This window comes from Gekko japonicus, unplaced genomic scaffold, assembly GCF_001447785.1.
Source record: "Gekko japonicus isolate JY-2015 unplaced genomic scaffold, Gekko_japonicus_V1.1 scaffold2, whole genome shotgun sequence".
Lineage (NCBI taxonomy): Eukaryota > Metazoa > Chordata > Lepidosauria > Squamata > Gekkonidae > Gekko > Gekko japonicus.
In genome coordinates this window covers 4,523,852-4,546,718 of record NW_015175358.1, presented here as the reverse complement: position 1 = coordinate 4,546,718, position 22,867 = coordinate 4,523,852, and the positions used below count along the sequence as shown (strand labels likewise).

Genomic DNA, 22,867 nt, shown 5'->3' with positions numbered 1-22,867 from the left:
TTTTAGATATGACAGTAGACAACTCCCTGCATGTTCTGCCTGCCAGCCACTGGGTGCTCTTCTACTCCTTCTCTTGGTTTCTGGTTATTATGTCTTTTAAGATCTGAATGTTAAGGATGTCGTAGGTCTGCTTTCCCTTATTCTGGTGGTGTGTGTGTGTGTAGGATATCTTTTCTTAATGTCTTAAACTGTGTTCTCTGTTTGCAGTTCTTACTTGCATTGTAAATGGGCCATAATGGAGGAGCTGGAGAAGGATCCACGTATCTCCCAGAAGATAAAACGTTTCCGCAACAAGCAGGCACAGATGAAGCACATTTTTACTGAGGTGAGCAGTGGAACTGACAGGCTTGTCTTGACATTTTCCCTTCTCAGAATATGTGATGCATCACTTTGTCAGGGCTGCAGTAGCTGGCAAGGCCTTTTCAAGTGTCAGATTTCCAAGCAACGTGCAGGTATGGGAGGGAGAGAGGGAGGGAGAATACCAAGGTTCCCTAAAGCAGAAATGTGGCCAGCTGCCATACAGATAGTTTTGGGGTCTCACTCAATATGAAAGACATTTGACAGAATTTATTATTCTGCTGCTAGGCTTGTTACCTGTGGCTTTCCTTGTGCCTCCCTGGTGGGTGTAAATCAGGGCACTATGAAATCAAAATTGCTTTCTAACAGTGGCTGTAAATCCCAGGAATTTTCATCCCTTTGTCTAAAAAGGTTCTTGGCGCAAGTGTGAAATGTTTCTGGTGGAAAGTGCCACATTATTCCCCATTGTCTAGGATGAGCAGCTGTTTCTCTGTTAGTAATGCAGGGAAGACTGTGGAAGCGTGATTGCTTAACACAGCATAGTCTCTTAAAATCCCACATGTTCTGGCATGGAAAGCTATGGCTACGAGAGAAAGAATTGGCTTTCTTGCTAGGATGCTTGGAGGATAGGACCTCATTCTTAGCAAGAAAGCCAGTTCTCTCTGGTGTCTGTGGCGTTCCATGCCAGAACATATGCGATTTTAGAGAGACTCTACTGTGTTAGGCAAACACATTTCTACATTCTTCCTTCCATTACTGTTAGCACCTGAGGCAGAGAGCGAGAGGAAACACAGGAAAGGACAAATGGCTGCTGACAGCCTAGAGCTTTGGAGTTGCTTCCCCAGCATCATTTATAAAGCTGTCAGTTTATTCATAGTCTGGGAAGGATTAGGGACGATGGTGGCCCATTTTGATGAAGAATGCATAGCAGAGATACGGGTTTTGTGTGATGGCATCTTGCACATTCCCAAATCTGTGGCATAGCTTTGGGGGTGTGATCCTTCTGTGTCAGAAAATACTGTTTCCTTAGATGGATGCCACAGCTTTACATGGTGGTATTAGGCATGTTATTGCTGAAATAGGAAACTGGTAGCCTGGTGCTTCAGTCTGGCCTCTAATGGTTTCCCATCTGACACCCAGCATAGCCCTGAATCTGAGGAACTTCTTCAGTTAATATATTTTAGGTGCTCATTCAGCAATCAAAAGACTCGTAATTCCTAGCAAAAGAACTTTGGCAGAATTCTGCCTTTATTCTTCTATACTGTGCACTTCTTCTTGGCCTGTTTGTGAGGTCATTCATTCATTCATGAAGCAGAATATGAGGTGGTAGCTATCTGAGGTGGTAGAGTGGACTGTACCACTTTGTGGGGCAGGTGCCATTTTTTAATGCTGAAAAACTCTGCAAGTCAAAACAAAGGAAAAAAGTACTTAGACACAAATGTTCTAAGCTTTCTCCCTTGTTGTGTACTTTTCTACTTGCAGGGAGTTTTTCACATAGGGGAGCGTTCAAAAATTTATTCACCATCTTCAGTCTGAACTGGTACCACCCATTCTTCCACCCTGGAACTCTGCTGACTCATTTCCACTTCATTCTGCTGCCTGTGTAGGCCCCTGAGTCAGTAGCTGAGGTGTGTAAGGAGAGAGAACCTTGCTAGAGCCTCTGTTCCTACTGTGAGAAAGGTTGCTAGAGAACTTTTTCCTGTGGCATACCTTATGTGCAAGCAGGTTAGTGGGCAGACCAAATGTTGTTGGACCATCAGCCTTTGCTCAGCTGTGCTCCCTGTATATAGAAAAAAGAACGTTGCAGTGGCTGTCTTGTGCTCTGATAATCTGATAGGGCCCTGCATAATGGCAGAAGAAGGGACTCTTTTTATCCAACCAGTGTTGGTCTAGCTTTATCTCTATCTCTGCAATTTTATTCCCTGCTCTTTTAGCCTGACGAAGACCTGTTTAACCCAGACTACGTGGAGGTCGATAGAATCTTGGAGGTGGCTCACACAAAAGACGCCGATACTGGGGAGGTAGATGGTATTCTCAGCATGATTATTATTTGCAGCTGACAGCTTTCTTGGTCCCTTTAGTTTTGCGTCTGACTGCAAGATAGGATGCAGAAGGAGCTTCTTAGCAACATGCTGTAGTATAAAGTTTTGCCACCATCTGTTTGATATTTCCCAAGGATGTTACAGCATGGTTATCTGCAGAAGTTTGAGTAGTTTTATCTAGGTAACTCATCCAGCCCAGTGCCAGAAATAAAAAGTAAAATGCAGGGTTTGTCTGAGGCAAGCTCCAAGTTCTTGCAGGGCACATTTATTTCTTCTCCTATTACCATGGAAGTACTGGCTGCCTTGTAGTTTATGCATGTTTGCATGTACTGTGAATGAGGCATCAAGCCATACAGGGGGATATATTAAGTGTGAGATGAATTAAAAAGAAACTTGAGAGCTATACATTTTGCAGGGCCTCTTATGTGCACAGAGCTCAGGAAATTTCTTTAATTTGTTTATATACATCAGAAACACAAATGCACCCCATATATATTTTCAGTGCAACAATTATGTACATTTTCTCTTCCCCTAGCAATCAACACATAAACACAAGATTTCTTTTAAAGTTGATTCATGTCCTAGGAGAACTAGACCATATTGTAGCCCCAGGTTGGAGCCAGCATGAGTGATCCAAGTGGCAGTTCCATACAATTAAAAGTGTGAATGTGCTGCTGCAAAGGGGTCACTATGGTGTTAGTGTAAGGTCCTCATTATACCTGTTTTTTACAGTAGAAATGATCTCACTGCCTCTCCTCCCTGTTGAAGTGCTGCCAGGAGAAGGTACACACATGCCCAAAGATACCTATTTTTCAACTGGCTGGGGTGGCAGACTTTTAGTTTTGCATGGTCTGCTTTGTTTTCTACTACAGCCCCCATAGTCCACTGGGGTGTATTAATTTCTGTAATCAAAAGTGCATACCCTGATCCCGTGTATACATTTTTCCCTATGAATCTAAGATGCAGCTTGCTGCAATGAAGCAAATTCCTTCTAGTCTGGTATTCTTTGCATTAATCCCATAGCCAGCAGGCACTGGATAGCTCTACCTTCTTTCCTTCTGTGTTAAGGTTTGTGTTTGTTTAAGCAAATCCCCTTCTCTGCTCCAGTAGTTTTTCATGACAGCAAGCTGTAATATTGTTTTGGTTAGTGTTTACACTGTTGCATATGGCTCCCATTAACTTTGAGGCAAGACTGCTCCCCCGATCCCTTCCTGTTATTTATTTATTTGATTTCTAGCCCTCCCTCCCCTGCATAGCAGGCTCAGTGAGGGTTACAAAAGTATAATGAGACAATACGATACCATAGTTAAGACATAAATATAAACAGTTATTAAAACCCACATGTAACCATCAATCAATAATAACAATCACATAGTAATCAATGGTGTCAATTGATACCTCTGCTCCTGGATAAACTCCACATATGTGCACGGTAGACAGTAACTAATACTGAGGGAGATGGGCAGATGATGAACAATACAATACAAGATGGAACGAAGCAAGGGGAGGCCAATACTGATGGATCTCTGCTGCTTCAACCATAGGCCTGGTGGAACATCCCTGTTTTACAGGCCCTGTGAAACTGCATTAAGTCCTGCAGGGCCTGGATTTTTCTTGGGAAACTGTTCCACCAGGCCGGTGCTAGAGCTGAAAAGGCTGTGGTTGAGGCTAAGCAGACCTCCTTTGGACCGGGGATTGCCAGTAGATGTTGATCCATAGAGCATGACAGTCTTTGAGGGACATACCAGGAGAGACGGTTCTGAAGGTATGTTGGACCCAGACCACATGGGGCTTTAAAGGTTAAAACCAGAACCTTGAATTTGACGATGTTCAACTGGGAGCCAGTGCAGCTGACAGAGCACTGGTTGTATATGGGCTTTTAGTGGTGTTCCTGTGAGGACGTGCACCACTGCATTCTGAACAGCTGGAGTTTCTGGGTCAATCTCAGAGTAGCCCTGCATAGAGCCAGTAACAGTAGGTCCAGCCTGGAGGTGACCATGGATCACTGTGGCTAAGTCACAGGGAGAGAGGTAGGGATCCAGTTGCTTGACCTGACGAAGATGGAAAAATGCTGATCTGGCAACATTTGTGATTTGGGCCTCCATTGATAATGAGGCATCCAAGATCACGACCAAACTCTTCACTATTGACACTGGTGTTGTTAATGCCCCATCAAGAGTTGGGAGTTGGATCCCTAATCCTATCTCTTCTCCCCCCCCCCCCAAAGTTCAGGCACAAGACCTCCATCTTTGATGGATTTCAGTTGACTCTCTTAACCACCCAGCCACAGCCTCCAAACCTTTGGCCCAAATATTTGGGTTGGTGTCTGGCTGGCTGTCCATCTACAGATACAGCTGAGTGTCATCAGCATACTGGTGACAACCCAGCCCAAAGCTCCGTACCAGCTGGGCAAGGGTGGGGTGCATATAGATGTCAAATAATATGGGAGAGAGTATAGCCCCTTGCGGGAAGCCACATACCAACAGGTAACACAGTGAAACCTTCTCCCCAAGTGCCACCCTCTGTCCCCGACCATGGAGGAATGAGGCAAGCCACCGTAATGCTGTCCCACGCATACCCACATTGGTGAGGCAGTGGGTCATAAGATCTTGAGCAACTGTATCAAACGCTGCTGTTAGGTCAAGTAATAACAGTAGCGCTGATCCACCGCAATCCAGGTGTTTTCTGAGGACTATTGTCACTTGCTGTTTGTTCCTTTCTGAATGCTCGATGCATCTTTTTTTCTCCCTGGGTTGCAGGAGGTGACTCACTACCTGGTAAAGTGGTGCTCATTGCCTTACGAGGAAAGCACTTGGGAGCTGGAAGAAGATGTTGATCCAGGGAAGATAAAAGAATTTGAATCTCTGCAAATCCTACCAGAGATCAAACCCTTGGTAAGAAATTATTTGTGAATGAACTGATCAGTCATTCAGGAAAATGCTGGTAATGCTCAACAGGTGCAATTGAAGATGATAGTATTTGGTGCTGCTGATAACTGACAGTCTCTCTCATGGTGGTGCTCCTGCTGTGTTCTTCCTCTTGTTACCTTTGCTGAGGTTTCTCAGCTCTGATCAATAACTTTCTCTGTTACTAAGCTTTTTCCTGTTTTCATCCGGATCGTTCATATAGTACCTGCTGTCTGGCCTTGGCTATTCATGTGATGTTACTATTGCCTAGTCACAGACATTGTGTGGTTGGTTTTATGGTGGCTCTTTCATGTTTGTTGTGCCACAAGCTCTGGTTAGGGTGCTTCTGAGTATCCTCTACAGCACAGAGTATGAGACTGCTTTGATGAGTAGAACTATACCCTCTTTGAACTGAGAGTCTGAATGCCAAGCCTTTGCTGTCCTATCAGCCTGCTTCTGGTTTTGCCCCTTTCTGTTTTTTCCTTTTTCTCAAAAAAATTGGATATACAAAATGTTACAGGCTGAGATTGTGCTTGGCTATGTATTTGTGCCAGAGGAGCAATGTACGTGTTCCAGCAGGGAGACTTGGTGGATGGGTTTTTCTTTCACGTATACTTTACTTACTTTCATAAACAGAAATGTGGTCCTTGCACCGGTCATTATAGTTTCTGGTTATCCTTTCTAGGAGCGCCCTGCCTCTGAGGCCTGGCAAAAGTTGGGGAAGTCTCGAGATTATAAAAACAACAACCAGCTACGGGAGTACCAGCTGGAGGGAATGAATTGGCTGCTGTTTAATTGGTACAACAGGTAGGTTGTGGATGGCAGTGAGTCAGTCTGAGTGGATGTTATCGGTAGCATGAAGACCTAGTCTTGAGGCAGTGAGGTGGACTCCAGATTTATTACAGTTAACATTCTTGAACCCTTAGAGAATCAGCATGAGTTTCAAAGGAGGTGGGAGTAGAGCCAGTAAATAAGGAGGCTTGTCTGGAGGATGTGTTGTGTCAGTGCCAGGAATAGTATGTAGGAGTTCTTGTCCAGTGGTGAACTTCCTGAGGCTTGTAATGACTGCTTGTGCTCATTCTATAGGAAGAACTGCATCCTAGCCGATGAAATGGGTCTTGGGAAGACAATTCAGTCAATCACATACCTCTACGAGATTTTCCTGATGGGTCTTCGGGGTCCGTTTCTCATCATTGCTCCACTTTCAACCATCACAAATTGGGAGCGGGAGTTCCGCACATGGACTGAGATGAATGCCATCGTGTACCATGGCAGCCAAATTAGCCGCCAGATGATCCAGCAATATGAGATGGTGTACCGTGATGCACAGGTATGTGATTCCTTCAAATCATAGGTAGCAGAGTCCTTGCTTACTTCCAGTGGAAACGTGGCTTGCAGAATTGCCCGTGATGTTTCAGGGCGGGTGGGCAGAGATTGTCATTTGCCCAAAGTTTTGGGAGTTTTGTCCCTATGGGTAGAATGGAACACTAGTTTGCATGAAACAGAGACCTTAGTGCCTCTGTGAATGCTGTAGCTAGTTTAGTAATAATTTACAGCTGGGCCTGAGACCCCAAATTTTATATCAACCACTGAGGGTAGAGCAACAGTGAGGATTAGCCTCTGAAGTTCTTAGTTAAACATCAGATCAAGGTGCCTGGAATTCACAGGCACCACTCTCAGCTCAGCAAAAGGAGACTGGTGCAACTTCTGCCCCAAGCAGGGAATGCACTGCTGTATTACTAACCAGCTGGTTTTTACTAGAGCTGTATATCAACCACTGATATATATATATCAACCATTGTATAGCATATATGAGTAATGTTATTTTACATTGTGTTTTAACATGGTTTTAATTGTACTTATTTCATGCTGTTGCATTGTATTTATACTGTTGGAACCCACCCTGAGCCCATCAAGGGAAGGGCGGGATATAAATCTAAATAAATAATCTCTTCACATCAGGCTTTAACTTACTATTTCACTGTATTCTAGAAAGCTGAGAATGGGGAGAAACTTACCTGGAAAAGGTTGGTGTCCCCCCCCCCCTCCAATCATAGCTGTTGGTTTACATTGCATTTAGTGGTCCCTCCTCACCTTTGTTCTTCATTTATTGATGTACTTAGAGGGTTCCATGTGAATAATGTTCTAGGTATGGGCAACTGCTGAATATCTTCATGTGACCCTGTTAGTAGAACAAAAGGCAGCAGCTGGTTAGTAATACAGTGGTGCATTCCCTGCTTGGGGATGAAGTTGCAGCAGTCTCCTTTTGCTGAGCTGAGAGTGGTGCCTGTGAATTCCAGGCGCCTTGCTGTGATGCTTAACTAAGAACTTCAGAGGCTAATCCTCACTGTTGCTCTAGAGGATAAACACCTGCCTCTTGTTTTGGTTGTCCTTAGGGCAGCCCTCTTCATGGGCTCTTTAAGTTCCATGTGGTCATCACTACCTTTGAGATGATCCTTGCTGACTGCCCTGAGCTGAAGAAAATCCAGTGGCGCTGTGTGGTCATCGATGAGGCCCATCGACTTAAAAACAGGAACTGCAAGTTGCTGGAAGGACTGAAGCTGATGTCACTGGTAAGAAATTTCTGATCATGCTGCTCTTCTGAGAGCTGTGGGATTCTCCTCTGTGTGAATGGAAAGAATGTATGAAGGATGCCAGTTAATGTGTACCTAAGAGGTACTACACATATGTGCACTCATTTCTAGTGCTGTGCTGTGGCCTGTACCCAGATACTGCTGCGCCCTGCTGTAGTGCAGCACGTGCCCTGAGGTTTGCAGTGTTCCATAAAGAGCTGTTCTTCATCGTTGTGCAGCTCTGAAAAGACACCAGAGGGAAGATGGTCTTACAGATGCCTGCTAGTTGTGTAGTGCTTTCTTTACATACATTCTAGAGGCAAAGACAGCACAGCTTTTCTCTATCCTGGTTTTGAAATGTGATGCTTGTGTTCCATCACTGCAGTTCTCCTATGGGTCAATCCTTGTGGCTACTCATGATTCCATTTACAGCAAGTTTCTTGAAATGCTAAGAGATTTCCGGTAGGCAAAGCCTGTTCTTCAGATGGCAGTGGCTTGGACAGAACAAGTGCTGCACTGATGATGATGTGAGAACCAGTTAGAAGCTGTTTTCTCTGAGACATAATAGCGGGTGATCTGACTTGCAGACTGTCTTGAGTCAGCTGCCTCAGTCTCAGAAGCGAAATCATTTCCAAACCCTAATGTGGGAGTAGCACCCATTCCGCTGTATCACTTGAGGAACTGCCCTGATTTTTCTTTGCATGTTGAACAGGAACACAAAGTGCTACTGACTGGGACACCCCTGCAGAACTCTGTGGAGGAACTCTTCAGCCTACTCAACTTCCTGGAGCCTCAACAGTTCCCATCTGAGACTGCCTTCCTGGAGGAGTTTGGGGACCTCAAGACGGAGGAGCAGGTAAACAAAAAGATTTTGCAGAGTTAATTCTCTGCTAGTGAGCGGGACAGGGGCTTAGTTCAGTACCAGTGCAAGCTGAATGGAGCTGATAAGTGCTTGAGCAATTAGGTCCCTGTACAATGTAGGTAGTCTGTGAACAAGCAAAACTGTGAACAAGATACTGTTTTTTGCATTCTTTTTAATTTTTGTAATTCTAGTCCTATTGCCCTATTTGATTGCATTGTTTTACACGGTGTACTCTTGTCTTGAGGCTCAGCAAGGAAGGCGGGCTATAGATGAAGTAAATAATGAATAACATGTTGTTAAATAGAGCATACCCCATCAGAGTACATCTGCACACAAACGTATTTGCATACACACACAGTACTCCTTTAGATATATCTTTTCATCCTTCCATGTAAAAGAGCTGCAGCCTGCCTCAGTACATATAAGTTAACATGATGCACTTTACAAGTATCCAGCAAATCTCTAGTACATAATTCTCAGGTATATTTTATGCTTTTTTATTGCATCCTGTCTGTACTTACACAAGACATATAAGCAGTATCCATATTTTTCATATCCAAAGTACATAGTCTATGCTTACTCACCTTCTGCACACACAGACTACATTTCTAACCACAAGTATTTTTGCATGTTTAAACTATGCTCACTTGCAGAAGGGGGCAAGGGAGGCCAGTAAAATGACTGTGTCCTTACAATTTGCAGGTCTGGGGTTCAGATAAATTCCAGTTTTCACCAACATGCACCTGACATCACCGACAACTTTTCTGCATGATATCCCAGCCTTTGTTTATCTGGACTGAGATCATAAGTAATGTTACAGGCGTCCTTTCTTTTCATCCTAACAGGTTAAGAAGCTCCAGTCCCTCCTGAAACCCATGATGCTGCGACGGCTGAAGGATGACGTGGAAAAGAATCTGGCACCCAAACAAGAGACCATCATTGAGGTAGAGCTGACCAACATCCAGAAGAAATACTATCGGGCTATCCTGGAGAAGAATTTCACCTTCCTATCCAAGGGTGCTAACCAGCACAACATGCCCAACCTCATCAACACCATGATGGAGCTGCGCAAGTGCTGCAACCACCCCTACCTCATCAATGGTAAGGAGTAGGGCTGGAAACTAGTCACTGCGACACCTTTGGCCTTATGATGGGGAAAGTGAAGGTCACCGTAGTTCCTTCTTTGTCAATCATTTAGGGAGGCGGGGCTTTCCTCAGTGCAGAGATTTCTTTATCTTCCTTTTAGTGCAAATGAGATGCCCTGTTTAGTGCTTACAATTAGTAATCCAACCCATAGTTAAGGACTTATAGTTGGCACAGGAAAAAAATAAACAGGAGTCTTATGGTGCCCTTAATGCCTAATTTTTTTTTATTCTGATGTAAGCTTTTGTGGGCTAGATTTTGTTAGTCCTTAAGGTGCCACAAGACTACTGTTTGTTTTTGCTGTAAAAGACTAATATGGCTATCCTTCCAGAATTATGATTGCCTGTAAGGCCAACAGTATATGACTGAGAGATGGAATGGATATGGGTGTGTGTGTGTGCTAAAGGACCTTGGAATTGGTTCCCCGCCCTTTTTCATGTGTGTTATACAAATTGGGCTCCTGGTGATTCCCCCCTCCCCCCCACTTTTCTCTACTGTGGTCTAGGGGCAGAGGAGAAGATTCTAGAGGATTTTCGTAAAACACACAGCCCAGATGCTCCTGACTTCCAGTTGCAGGCAATGATCCAGGCAGCAGGCAAGCTGGTCCTGATTGATAAGCTGTTACCAAAGCTGATTGCCGGCGGGCACAAAGTGTTGATCTTCTCCCAGATGGTGCGCTGTCTTGATATCCTGGAGGATTATCTCATCCAGAGGCGGTCAGTACAGCCCAAGTAGTTTTCACCACAGAGAGCATCACCCAAATCAATGTCATCTTTCAAGAGCATGCTTAGCTGACAGTCTGTTCTCTTATCCTCTGGGTTATGTTTGTGTGTGTGTCATACACAAATACAGTTTCTTTTGTGCTGTATATGCTGTTTCTTCCTCTCCCACTGTGCAACTGCTATTTTATACACTCTATTTGTTAGAAAAACAAAACAAAGTAGGATTGCTGTTCTATGCTAATTCTCCTGGAATGTGTTGCTGGAGATGTTATACCACCAAGAAAAGTGGGGAGCTGGAGGCAGAAGAGACCTGTAGGGGACTGGCTTGAGTGGGACCACTGTTGCTGACCTTTTATAGGACCATCAAGGAGGGATACCAGGAACACTTGTTGGTATTAGGGCATCTCGTGGTTCATATGCATGTCTTTGAACTATTATACTTATTTGCACATGCTCAAAAGATGTCACATACATTATCTCGATCTTTAGAACCACCCTATTAATGAGGCTTCCACGCAAGCATGCAATCTCATTAAACAGTTAGTTCATCATGGGTTTGAGATTTAAAATGGGGATGGCCCCCTTATGCCCAATGCTATCCTAGTGTAAGTTGACTAAGTGCAACCCTAAACAGAGTTATACCCTTCTAAGCCCTTAGACTTCAGTGGTTGTAGCAGAGTGTGACTCTTGCTTATGACTGCACTGTGATTGTCTGACATACCATCATAATGTGTTTGCTTTTTCTTCACCTGCAATTGGAATCTGAAGATCCATGATCTCTGGTGGTGGTGTTCCTTTCTGTTGTTCCCAAAGCAACCTATGTCCACCTCTTTATACAGATACACGTATGAGCGCATTGATGGACGAGTGCGTGGGAATTTACGCCAGGCTGCCATTGACCGCTTCTGCAAGCCAGATTCAGACCGCTTTGTCTTCCTGCTCTGTACTCGGGCAGGGGGGCTGGGCATCAATCTCACTGCTGCTGACACCTGCATCATCTTTGACTCAGACTGGAATCCCCAGAACGACCTGCAGGTATTGACCCCCAGAAAGCCTTGGAATGAGCCCGTGTGGATGAAAGGGCTAGCCAGTCCTGAAACATAGTGCTGCTTTGGGGAGTGTACGTTATATGAAACATAATTGGAAAGTATGAATCCAGCTTCTCAGAAGGCGGCAGTGTTCCTGCACTTGAAAAAAGGCACCTACTGCAGCACACACTTTCTCCATAATTATTATCTACTCCAGCTTTGTCTGTAAATTAACTTCTTTTTATTGTGTTCTTGGTAAAAATAAACTCTGAAGTAGTTTCATGTTGGCATCTTTTATATCAGTCTTCTGTATCAGAAACCCTGCAGTGGCAACTAGCCCTTCCTTAGCTGATTTCAGCTGATTCTGGTGAATCCTTGTGGAGGGCTCTTAGGTTTTGACAGTGGTGTGAGTAAGGAAGCGCTCTCCTTGGTGGAAGCATGATCTCCCCTTCTTCTGCCGGCTCTGCTTCAAGTAATATTTGCACTTGCTTTTTGTTATAGGCTCAGGCTCGCTGCCACCGGATAGGGCAAAGCAAGGCAGTGAAGGTTTATCGCCTTATCACTAGGAATTCTTATGAGCGAGAGATGTTTGACAAGGCCAGCTTGAAGCTGGGTTTGGACAAAGCAGTGCTACAGGACATCAACCGTAAAGGTGGCAACAATGGGGTAAGGGAGCCTCGGAGCGCCTAGGAGCTCAGGACCTATGGCTACCTTTTGTTCCTCTCCAAAATTTCTTTGGTTACTGGCTTGTAGTTGCCAGAGTTCCTGCTTTTCCCCCTGTCCTATAGTGAATCTGAGGGATCACTCTCTTGTCTCTCGCAGGTTCAGCAGCTCTCTAAGATGGAGGTTGAAGATTTGTTACGAAAGGGAGCTTATGGGGCGCTAATGGATGAGGAAGATGAAGGCTCCAAATTCTGTGAGGAAGATATCGATCAGATCCTGCAACGGAGAACCCAGACAATCACTATTCAGACTGAGGGGAAGGGCTCTACATTCTCCAAGGTTAGTTCACTCCCACTGGGGTGGAGACCAGTTAGTCCCACAAGGTGAGAAATACTGTTTACTAATTAGTAGCATGTGGGATGATGGATGATGAGTAGAATATGTTCCTGGAAGTTTCCAGCTGTAGCTTTCCACATTTGTTTTTCCCCCCTAAGCTTCTCTCTGATTCTGGGGAGGATTCTTTTTTGTAAAAAGTTAAGCCTCTTCTGCCTTCATGCCCCATTGCATCCTCAGTTAGAATCCCTCAAGCAGCTACAATCCCATTTTCTTTCTGTGATGCTATTGATAGCTGCTGAAGAGGTGTGGTGGAGTTAAGAGAATAGCATTGTTATAAATCGTGATTGTGTGGTGAGGACCTGTTATAAAGAAGGGGAGAGCTATTATCCTTTGTTCTAGTGGAGCTGCTTGGCAAGATGGAGCACTCTTATGGATCGTTTCTATCCAGCAAGAATGTCCACTTCCTTGAGCTCCGGCCATGCTCCTTGCCTTTCTTATTCAAGTGAAATCTCCGTGCAAGGATTCTTCCTTTTCAAATAACCACTTTGCAAGCACTGGGGAACAATAACTTCAATAGAGTTTCCGAGGAGCAGGAATTAAGGTTCTGGTCTCACCTGACTTTGTTAGCTTTTAAATCACTTGTCCCCACTTTTCCCAATTTTAACATTTTCCATATTTGAAAAAATCCCAGTTTGTCAGCAAATCCTTTCTAACCTGTGTGTCAGGGCAGCGGAATGTAATGCCCAGCATAGTATAATTATTCAAGAAAACCTACTTTGAGCTCCTCTTGGTGTCTGCTTGGCTCTAAATTGGGTATTGTTATCCTAGGGCTTCATGTACTTGGTACTGTGCCTTATGGAGCAGAAAGTCACTTGCAGGTCAAGCTGTAGCTTTAATTAACCGTTTACAGCTTTACTCTGGTGTTATTTCTCTCAGTGCAGAGACATGCCACTGTGGCTTTGCATAAGGAATGTACAGCTACTACTGTTGGGTGAAGCATGCCTCTGCTAACTTTCATTTCACTCCCAGGCCAGCTTTGTTGCTTCTGGGAACAGAACTGACATTTCACTGGATGATCCCAACTTCTGGCAGAAATGGGCAAAAATAGCAGAGCTGGATACAGATGCGAAAAATGAAAAGGTAATGTTACTGCCTTGGGGACATACCTAAACAGCTGTTTGCAGCAAACTCTATTAGCTTCTTTGATGTGGAGTGTGCGTGTGTATCTGTTTCAATGTTTTTTACAAACTTGGAGACTTAAGTTGAATGAAAAGGTGGCATAAAACTATTCTAATAATGAACGTCTTCCCCTCGTGCTGTCTGTCCACATGACCATATGAAGCCGCCTTATGGTGAATCAGTTCATTGGTCTATCGAGGTCAGTATTGTCTACTTTGACTGGCAGTGGCTCTCCAGAATCTCAGGTGGAGGTCTTTCAAATCACCTACCCACTTGATCCTTTTAAGGAGAGATTGAACCTGGGACCTTCTGCATGCAAAGCAGATACTCTGCCACTGAGCCATTGTCACCCCCCAGTACTTTAAGATTTCCCCAGAAGTGATAATAGCATCTTTGGGTTGGCAGCTCATAGCAGGAAAATGCAGTGAGAGGGAAAGGGCTAAGATGTCTTTTCCCCTTTAAGTCACTCTTTCCTTTTATATCACATCCCCAGTACTTGTGCTGTTTTTTTTTTAAATCCTAGAAAATAACCACAGAATTAGACAAATATGTAGTCCTAACATAGATTCTTGTCCCAGTCCTTGGCCTAAGAGGTGACCAGCTGTGATTAAGAGCTCAGCAATTTGCATCCTGTCTCTCAAAACTTTCTCCTTCTTCCTTCCCTTCTTTCTCTATTAAAATGTTTATATCCCATTCTGTCTACTACAGAATCCTCCAGATAGTTTGCAGTAAAATATAGAACACTATACAATAGAAATATAGAACACTATACAATAGTAAAACAGAATAACACAGTAAGTCAACAGAGCAGCCATAAGTCAGCAGGATAAGATCGGTCACCAGGCAAATGCACACATGCTTTGTACACACTGAGTACATTTGCATTATAGTGTCCAGTGTTGTATAGAATGCTGATAAAAATCAGCAAGACAAGAGAAAACCTTTTAATGAAGTAAATGTAGCTGCTTCCAAAAGATACATAGAAAGACAAAACACAGTGATTGAAGTTAGTATTAACATTCTGAATGAAGCTGGTACAATTTTTATAACAGCTGATCATTCAGTACTTGTTTCAGTTTTAAAACAGTCTCTAAATTAAGCACCAGATGCAATTTATCCTCAGCTCCCAGACTTAACAATTTAGATTCTCTGTGCTGTAAAATCAAATCAACTGACATTGTAGGGATGTAAAAGTCAAGTATATAATTTAGTCTTTTTTTAATAAAAAACTGATCTACTTTTTTTTTAACTTTTGCTGATTTCTCTAACACTGCTTCAAAGTGAAAAATCAGCTGAGGCCAGTGCAGACAGCAAACTGTAGAGAGAAACTTTGTTATTGTGATATTGTATTTCTTTCGGTAGTTTGTACATTGACAATTGACTGACTGTTCCTTTGGGGTGAAAATAGTGGAGCTTGCAGTTTTATTTATAATATACAAATAATGTTAATAGTAATAAGCTATTCTGTGTATTTTTAACAAATTTGTTGTGAATTTGTGTCTTTAGCCTCAAAGAGAAGAGCTGTGGCTTTTCATAGGAGTGAGAATCCTTTCCTCTGTAGAAGGCTAGTGAGAAAGGCTTGATTCAGCCTGCAGATTTTGTCCTCCTCTGATATTGGCATATATTAACAGCAGTTACTCCCACCCCCGTACTCTGCCAGAGGCAAGACTGTGGATTCCCTGGGAGGATTCAGTCAGTCTCGCCACATCCTTTTGTGCTCACTTATAAGGCAGTTGCTGGCATTATAGGCAAAAGCGGCTGTCCCCCCATGCTCCCCCCCCCCAAGGCTGATATATGAGATTCCCATAGCCAGCAGCAGTAGGTGTCTGGGGCATTGGCCTGCTCTAGCCGCCACAGCCAATCTTTTCTAGCTAGCAGCATCACTGAAAACAAAGCATGTGGTTGCTGCTTATTATCAAGGAGGGGAGAGCAATGGAATTGCTTGTCTACCTGGGAGAAAAAACAGACATATGTGGCTTCCTCTTCCAGAGCTGATCCCTTGTGCCCATTTGCTCTGTCAACCAGCTGGCTTGCTGTTGTCAAGCCTCCTCTGGCATAAGTGGTCATCTGCGTGCAGTCTTTGCCTCGGCATATACCCTAGGGGGTCCAGCTTTCTAAAACTCCAGCTAGGGTAGCAGCAGCCATGGCAGAAGGGGGCTTAGATAGCAGCGGAGGGGCAGATTGCTAGGCAACAAATCACAAAGAGTTTTCTTCTTGTTTTCCTGTTTTAACACTGAAGCTCACACACACAAATATGCATGAGTGTGGAGAGAATAAAAAATCAGTGTGGCAAACAAACGGGAAGGCGGGGATGGAGTGGAGTCTCCATTTTGTGTGCAGGAAAGTCCTTTAAATGGAATTACCAGATGATAGTCCTCCTGAATGTAGAATTAACACTTTTAAAGACAGAAGTATGTGCATGTGTACATCTGAAAAACCAAGGATTTCCTTTCACAAAGACTTTGATGTGGATGTAAATTGTGAATAGATTCAAGTCCATGCGATCTTTTTTCATTTGAATTGTCTGGTTGTTGTTTTTTCAGTACTAGCTTTGTGAACAAATACAATACATATTTCAAAACCAGGTCAAATCTGAATTCTTATAACTAATGATTTTTTTTAAAAAAAATCCTAAATGTATACATATCATGTTAGCAGGGTGGATCTAACAGATCTATTCCACTAGCAGAAGAATCTTTCACATGAAGGAAAGGCTGCTACTCCAGAGGAGTGCTCCACCACTAATGGAACAATTTGTGGGATCTAAGCCATAAACAATATGCAGTTCAGAAATCACCTTTCACATAATATCAGAGCAGAAAAGTGCCTACTTTGTAAGAATAGCTAGTCAAAAAATGTGAGCGTTATGTAAAATTTGAATACCTTGTCATTATCACAAAACTGATCTTTAAATCAGATCTCTAGAGTAGAATCTCAGCGCTGATTCCTGACATCCCAGATTCTGTTTGTTTGTTTGTTTGTTTATTTCATTTAGGAAATGTGCATGACACCTCTCCAAAAACAGGTAGCTAACAACTAAAACAGTTAAACCAAATCTTTAAAATATACCCATTAAAAACAAAATAAAGCCATTAAAAACAAGCCGGGGCGTCAAAATAGCACAAAACCAACATGGAGCAACCATAAATGATCTTGACAAAACTGTTCTCAGGCCAGAAGTAGACCATAAAAAAGCTTAAAAAGATAAACATCTTAGTTTAAAATCTGGGTTAAAAGGAGAGAAAGAGTGAGAAAGGGTCATTGTTTGACTGTAATTGAGTGCCTGGGCGAATTTGAATAGCTGCTGGCCACGCCCTCTGTTTAAGGCAGCACCTTGCCAGGGCTCTTGGCCTGTGGCTCTTAGCCTAGGGACTCTGTAAGAAGCCCAGGAAGAGCCAGAAAGCCAGAGTCCTAGTCTCCTTGGGTTCTCAGTAAGGTACGTAGACTTCTCCAAGGAGAACCACATAAATACAGAGGGTTTTAAAAGGGGGATTATATATAATTATTATTTTAAAAGCAATTATGAAGCCAGAATGCCAGCAGGGAGTTGGGGGCTATCCAGTGTTTTGCACAGAGAATCACATGTATGACTATCTGCCCACTGGACAGAAATCTTGGGTGTGTGCCCGGTGCAAGGAGCTCCTGGTTCTCAGAGAACGAGTTTGCTGCTCCCTTGAGGCCAAGGTGGCTGACCTGGAGAAGCAGAGACAGTCAGTTAGGTGCATGGAGAAGACTCTCGGGGACTTGGTAGATATGTCCCACTCTGAATATGGCAGCCCCACCGCTGTCAGGGAGCATGAGGGTCGAGAAGAAACAGGGCACCATGCTGCGGATAAGGGGAATGTGCCCTCAGAAGGGACTTCTTCCTCAGCTGGTGAACGGGTATCCTTTCGCACCATAGAGTTTTCCCTCGGATGACCGTGGCCGCTGGCGGGGAACGGGCCTCTGGGGCAGGGGTTTCCCCGCCCTCCGGGGGGACTTGGCAAGCCTCTCAGTGAGGTTGATAAAAGGGAACACAGGCTGTGTCAAATAAAATGCAAGTCTGTGATCAGGCAGGCCAAAAGGGAATATGAGGAGCATATAGCAAAAAGACCAACAATAAAACTTTCTTCAAATACATTAGAAGCAGGAAACCAGTCAGGGAGGCAGTGGGGCCCTTGGATGACCAAGGGGTAAAAGGAGTCCTGAAGGATGATAGGGAAATGCCTGAGAAGTTGAATGCATTTTTTGCCTCTGTCTTCACTGTGGAAGATGAGAAGGGGCATTATGATACTGGACATGTGGGCACTCAATGAAATTGCTGAGCAGTCAGGTTAGAGCAGATAAAAGGAAGTACTTCTTCACCCAGAGAGTGATTAACACATGGAATTCACTGCCACAGGAGGTGGTGGCGGCTACAAGCATGGATGGCTTCAAGAGGGAATTAGATAAACATATGGAGAAGAGGTCCATCAATGGCTATTAGCCACAAGGTATAGATAGGAACTTTCAGTCTGGGGCAAGTGATGCTCTGTATTCTTGGTGCTTGGGGGGGGGCAACAGTGGGAGGGCTTCTAGTGTCCTGATGTCGTGCTTGATGGCACCTGATATTTTTGGCCACCGTGTGACAGAGTGTTGGACTAGATGGCCTGATCCAACATTGGCTTCTCTTATGTTCTTATGAATGGCACCAGCAAAAAGTGAAGGGCATGCCACCACAGAAAAAACCCTGCCTCTGGTCACCACCCAGCTCACCTGTGCACAGGCGGGGCATAGATAACAGGACATCAGAAAAGGATCTTAACTGATAGGCTCCACAGTACAGTGGAGATGGTTCTTCAAGTACCCTACCCCCTTCACACTGTTCTGATTATGAACATAGAAAGAAAAAGTTAATAGCCTCTCTTGGTTACTTAATAGGGCAAGATTAGGAGCTCTGTTCATTGATGAGGTAGGGAATCCTTAATACGAGAAACTAGCTCTTTTTCCAGGTGTACATCTTAACTCCAGAGAGAGGCACAGTCTCATATTCACTTTTTCTCTCTAATATCATGGAATTCTAGAGAGAAGCAAAAAAAAATCCTTTTGATGGAATAATGTAGGACACATAACTCAGTATTTTACTTCTAAAAGTATTTAACCCTAAGGAGTTTGGTGAGCAGATATGAGTAGTTCTCTCTCTCTCTCTTTTAATTTGCAGGAGAGCCTAGTGATTGACAGGCCCCGTGTCCGTAAGCAGACCAAACACTACAATTCATTTGAGGAGGATGAGCTTATGGAGTTTTCTGAGCTAGACAGTGACTCTGATGAGCGGCCCACACGCTCACGGCGTCTTAATGAGAAAACGCGGCGCTACTTACGGGCAGAATGTTTCCGTGTGGAGAAGAACCTGCTTATATTTGGGTGTGTCTCTTTGTTAAACTTACCTTGAGAACTATATTACCCTGGAATGGTTGCACTTTCTTTAGTTTTAGGAATCTAATAGAAAGGGGACTTGTTCAGCAATCTCTGAAGTATCCAAATTGGAAAAGCTTTTCTGACTTCCTCAAATTCCACCACCTATGATTCCCCCCCCCCTGATTTCTAGAAGAAAATTCATGGATGGAATAGTTATTTCTGTGGCCAGAATAGGACTGACAATCAGGATCTCTGTGGGTGTATTACTGCCTTTTTCATCAATGCCTTGTTGATTCTTCATTTCACAGTTTTCCTGTTTGTATATTGTCTATACCCTAGATCTGGCCAGGCTTCATTGATAAATTTCTGTTAAAGGTTAGAGTATGAAAGTGCCAAAGAAACTGCAAGAGCCCTACCTTGTATTCATGATACATCTGTTTTGTTTTGTTTTCTCAAGCTGGGGACGCTGGAAAGACATCTTGACTCATGGCCGTTTTAAATGGCATCTTAATGAGAAAGACATGGAAATGATCTGTCGAGCGCTCCTAGTCTATTGTGTCAAACATTACAAGGGGGATGAGAAGATTAAAAGTTTTATTTGGGATTTGATTACCCCCACAAAGGATGGACAGAACCAAGCCCTGCAGAACCATTCAGGTATCACCGACTTCTTTGGCTAGTGCTGTTTTAATCGACTTTCATAAACTTCAGCTTTGTTGTATTCACAGTTAAAGTAATAGTTGAATCAAAAAGAGTCAGACATCATTCAGCTAGATTAATGTGACTGTTGGGAAGCACTGAGAGAGGGAAGGGACCTGCAAAAAAGGGAGGGTAGATAACCCCAGAGGAGAATGAGTAATGTATAAATCCCAGGAAGCATAAGTAAGAAAATCACACACAGAGGATTTCTTCAGTTGCAGAGGTTCCATGAGTTCTGATTTCATTCTTCATGGTTGTTAGGCATTGAGATTCCAGACCTATGGCTTGATATGCAGGATAATCCTGAAATCAGTGGGGTTAAACTAGAGTAACTCTGCGTAGAACTGCACAGATGCTTGCACAGATGTTCTACATCTTCGGTTGACGATAATCGACATTCTTTTTAAAAATTGTGAAAAAAAACGGAATTTTGCAATCTAGATATATTGTTCACATTTGCAGATATTTACTTATTTTTCATCATTTATACTGCTGGTAATAGAGAGGGAGAAGAGCTATGTAGGACACTGAAGTCCTATTCTGTGGAAATAGTAATCAGCACTTCATAAAATAGAAGGGAGGTTATCTGGTATTGCCAGTACTCACGGAGTTAACGGTGAGGGGGGGGAAATGAAAGCTAAATTCAGTATGCTGAATTCTGTCCCAATATAAAAATTCTGTGCTTATTCCAAGATTGTGAAGAATCACAGAATGCTACTCATGTCTGGTTGTAGTCAATATACAAGATTAAAAAGCATTTATAATGTAATCCATGGGTTGAGTGGTGGTCTTGATTGGCTGTATTTTTAATTGGGAGAAATAACAAATATTGGTTATTGGAGTTAAACTGTGGAAGCGTTCTGGAACTTGAAGATGAGCAGTTTTGTGCCAAAGGGAAATTTGCTTCCCACTATAATAACTTGGATCTTTAGATATGTGATACAGTCAGTATTATTGCATCCCACAATTGTGACTAGACCATTCTTCTCAGTGTATGTTGACAGGACAGGTAGATGTGTCAATCAGTGGAAAAGAGTTTATTTATCCTAAGGGAAGGGAAATTACCAAGGACCTGAGAGACACCAGCTGAGGCAGTTTTCTGGATCTTCCCTGGGGCTAGTTCAAGAGCTGTGTGCACTGAGGGGAAAGGAAAAGATACCCAGGCCAGGCAGCTTATATGAAAAAGATAGCCAATGGCCTGTGACTTACTCTATTGTTTGTTGATTGATCTTCTCAAATTGTAAACTGATGTCTTGTTAGAAAAGTGCTTTTGAGGGTGAGATGCATTGTGGGAGGCAGTCATGCCCTCCATTGTTTCTCTCTGCAGGATCCAGGGGCTTCAGAATAAGAGAAGGAAAGGGATTTGATGTCCTCCTCCACTATTGTTGGCCCTCAGCCCTTGCCTTTGTAAAAGGAATCTTAGTCCTCAGCCTGATGGTGGGCCCTTTATGAGACCACTACTAGAGTAGCACGGTTCCATAGGGAATCCCAGACCCTTTATAAGGGAAGTCAGTACCCACCCTGGACAGCAGCGTTGCTCTGCCAGCTGATTACTCACTCATCCATTCTTCAGCTGTCCTTCACATCAGCCTCCAGAGAACATTATGTGACATTAGAGATATCTCTTCCGTTTCCTATTGGAAGGGGCACTTAGAGGTAGCAGTGGAGTGTAACCATTGTGCTCCTTCAAGCCCTGTTGGTGTCAGCAGGGCAAAAATCCCTCACACAGGAAATGGGAGTTCAGTCTAGAGGCCTCTGCAACATGGCAAGAACCTCTGAAGCAGTCTTCTATTTCCTGTGGGTGAGGTGGCATTGGTAGCAGAACAGGGTTGTTTTTTAAAAATCCCTTTTAGGTGTTCTGGTCCCATGGGCCTTAAAGGAACGTAGCAGAGTCTTGGCTCCCCTGCTGCCTTCAGGAGGGACGTCCTCGGTGTGTGTGCACGTACCTCTCAGTGGTACACTAGAGAGAGGGCAACCAGGATGGTGAGAGGGTTGGAATCCAAGTCTTATGAGGAAAGGCTGAAAGAGTTGGGTATGTTTAGCCTGGGAAAGAGAAGGCTTAGAGGGGACATGATTGCGGTCTTCAAATATCTGAAGGGCTGTCATGTAGAAGATGGAGCAGATCTATTCTCTCTTGCTCCGGATTGCAAGACTAGATCTAATGGGTGGAAATTACAAGGGAGTCAATACCGGCTAAATATCAGGAGAAACTTCCTAACTGTAAGAGTGGTTGAGCAGTGAAACAGACTGCCTTGGGAGGTGGTGGATGCTCCTTTGCTGGACATTTTCAAGCAGAGGCTGGACGACCATCTTTCAGGTATGTTGTAGGGCTATCTTTCGGCTATGCTCCTGCAGAGTGCAGGGGGTTGGACTAAATGAACTGCAAGGTCCCTTCCAACTCTAACATTCTATGATTCTATGAGAGGTCACCGGAGGGCAACTTCTCTAGGCTCCTACAAAACCAGGATTGCATTTGTACATACCTTTGAAATTCAGAAAAAGCACTTGTATCAGCCCTTGATAGTTTGGGTAAACGTTTTGAAAACAGGTTACTGTGTTGCATGGTTAGTCAGGAACCTGGTTGTTGTTTATTTTCTTGTGTTCAGGCTATTTAATGTGGGATATAAAACGTGGGATGAATAACTGAGCTGTTCTTTGAATTTGATGGAGAGAAATCTCTCCAAGCCATACCAGTTTCTTAAACTTCTGCCTGACCTTTTTCAGTTGGATTTAAAAGTACCCAGAACTATCTGGAGCCTTTGGTGCTACTCACACGCTTCCGTTTGCATATTCCAGGGTTGTCAGCGCCAGTGCCAAGAGGAAGGAAAGGAAAGAAACCAAAGAACCAGATGCTACTTCCTGAGTTCAAGAATGCAGACTGGCTTACTACCTGCAATCCTGAGATTGTTTTGCATGATGACAGCTACAAAAAGCACCTAAAGCAACATTGCAACAAGTGAGAGAATGGGACAGGACCAGGGGACTCTTGAATGCATTTGTCCAGTACTGTTTGACCTTTGAACTGCTGTGTATGTACGTAA

At 43.6% G+C, this 22,867-nt stretch overlaps 1 protein-coding gene across 1 annotated transcript in view; it reads left to right on the top strand.

Moving 5' to 3' along the window:
• CHD6 (chromodomain helicase DNA binding protein 6) overlaps nucleotides 1-22,867 on the top strand; it is a 94,654-nt gene that overhangs the window by 42,194 nt on the left and 29,593 nt on the right. The window contains exons 7-22 of the mRNA XM_015425280.1: nucleotides 208-325; nucleotides 2,232-2,318; nucleotides 5,099-5,233; nucleotides 5,931-6,052; nucleotides 6,332-6,575; nucleotides 7,642-7,818; nucleotides 8,531-8,674; nucleotides 9,526-9,781; nucleotides 10,329-10,539; nucleotides 11,385-11,580; nucleotides 12,075-12,239; nucleotides 12,396-12,575; nucleotides 13,602-13,712; nucleotides 18,931-19,133; nucleotides 19,585-19,784; nucleotides 22,623-22,782. Of these exons, the coding sequence (XP_015280766.1) occupies nucleotides 208-325; nucleotides 2,232-2,318; nucleotides 5,099-5,233; nucleotides 5,931-6,052; nucleotides 6,332-6,575; nucleotides 7,642-7,818; nucleotides 8,531-8,674; nucleotides 9,526-9,781; nucleotides 10,329-10,539; nucleotides 11,385-11,580; nucleotides 12,075-12,239; nucleotides 12,396-12,575; nucleotides 13,602-13,712; nucleotides 18,931-19,133; nucleotides 19,585-19,784; nucleotides 22,623-22,782 (2,709 nt within the window). The remainder of the gene's footprint in view (nucleotides 1-207; nucleotides 326-2,231; nucleotides 2,319-5,098; nucleotides 5,234-5,930; nucleotides 6,053-6,331; nucleotides 6,576-7,641; nucleotides 7,819-8,530; nucleotides 8,675-9,525; nucleotides 9,782-10,328; nucleotides 10,540-11,384; nucleotides 11,581-12,074; nucleotides 12,240-12,395; nucleotides 12,576-13,601; nucleotides 13,713-18,930; nucleotides 19,134-19,584; nucleotides 19,785-22,622; nucleotides 22,783-22,867) is intronic.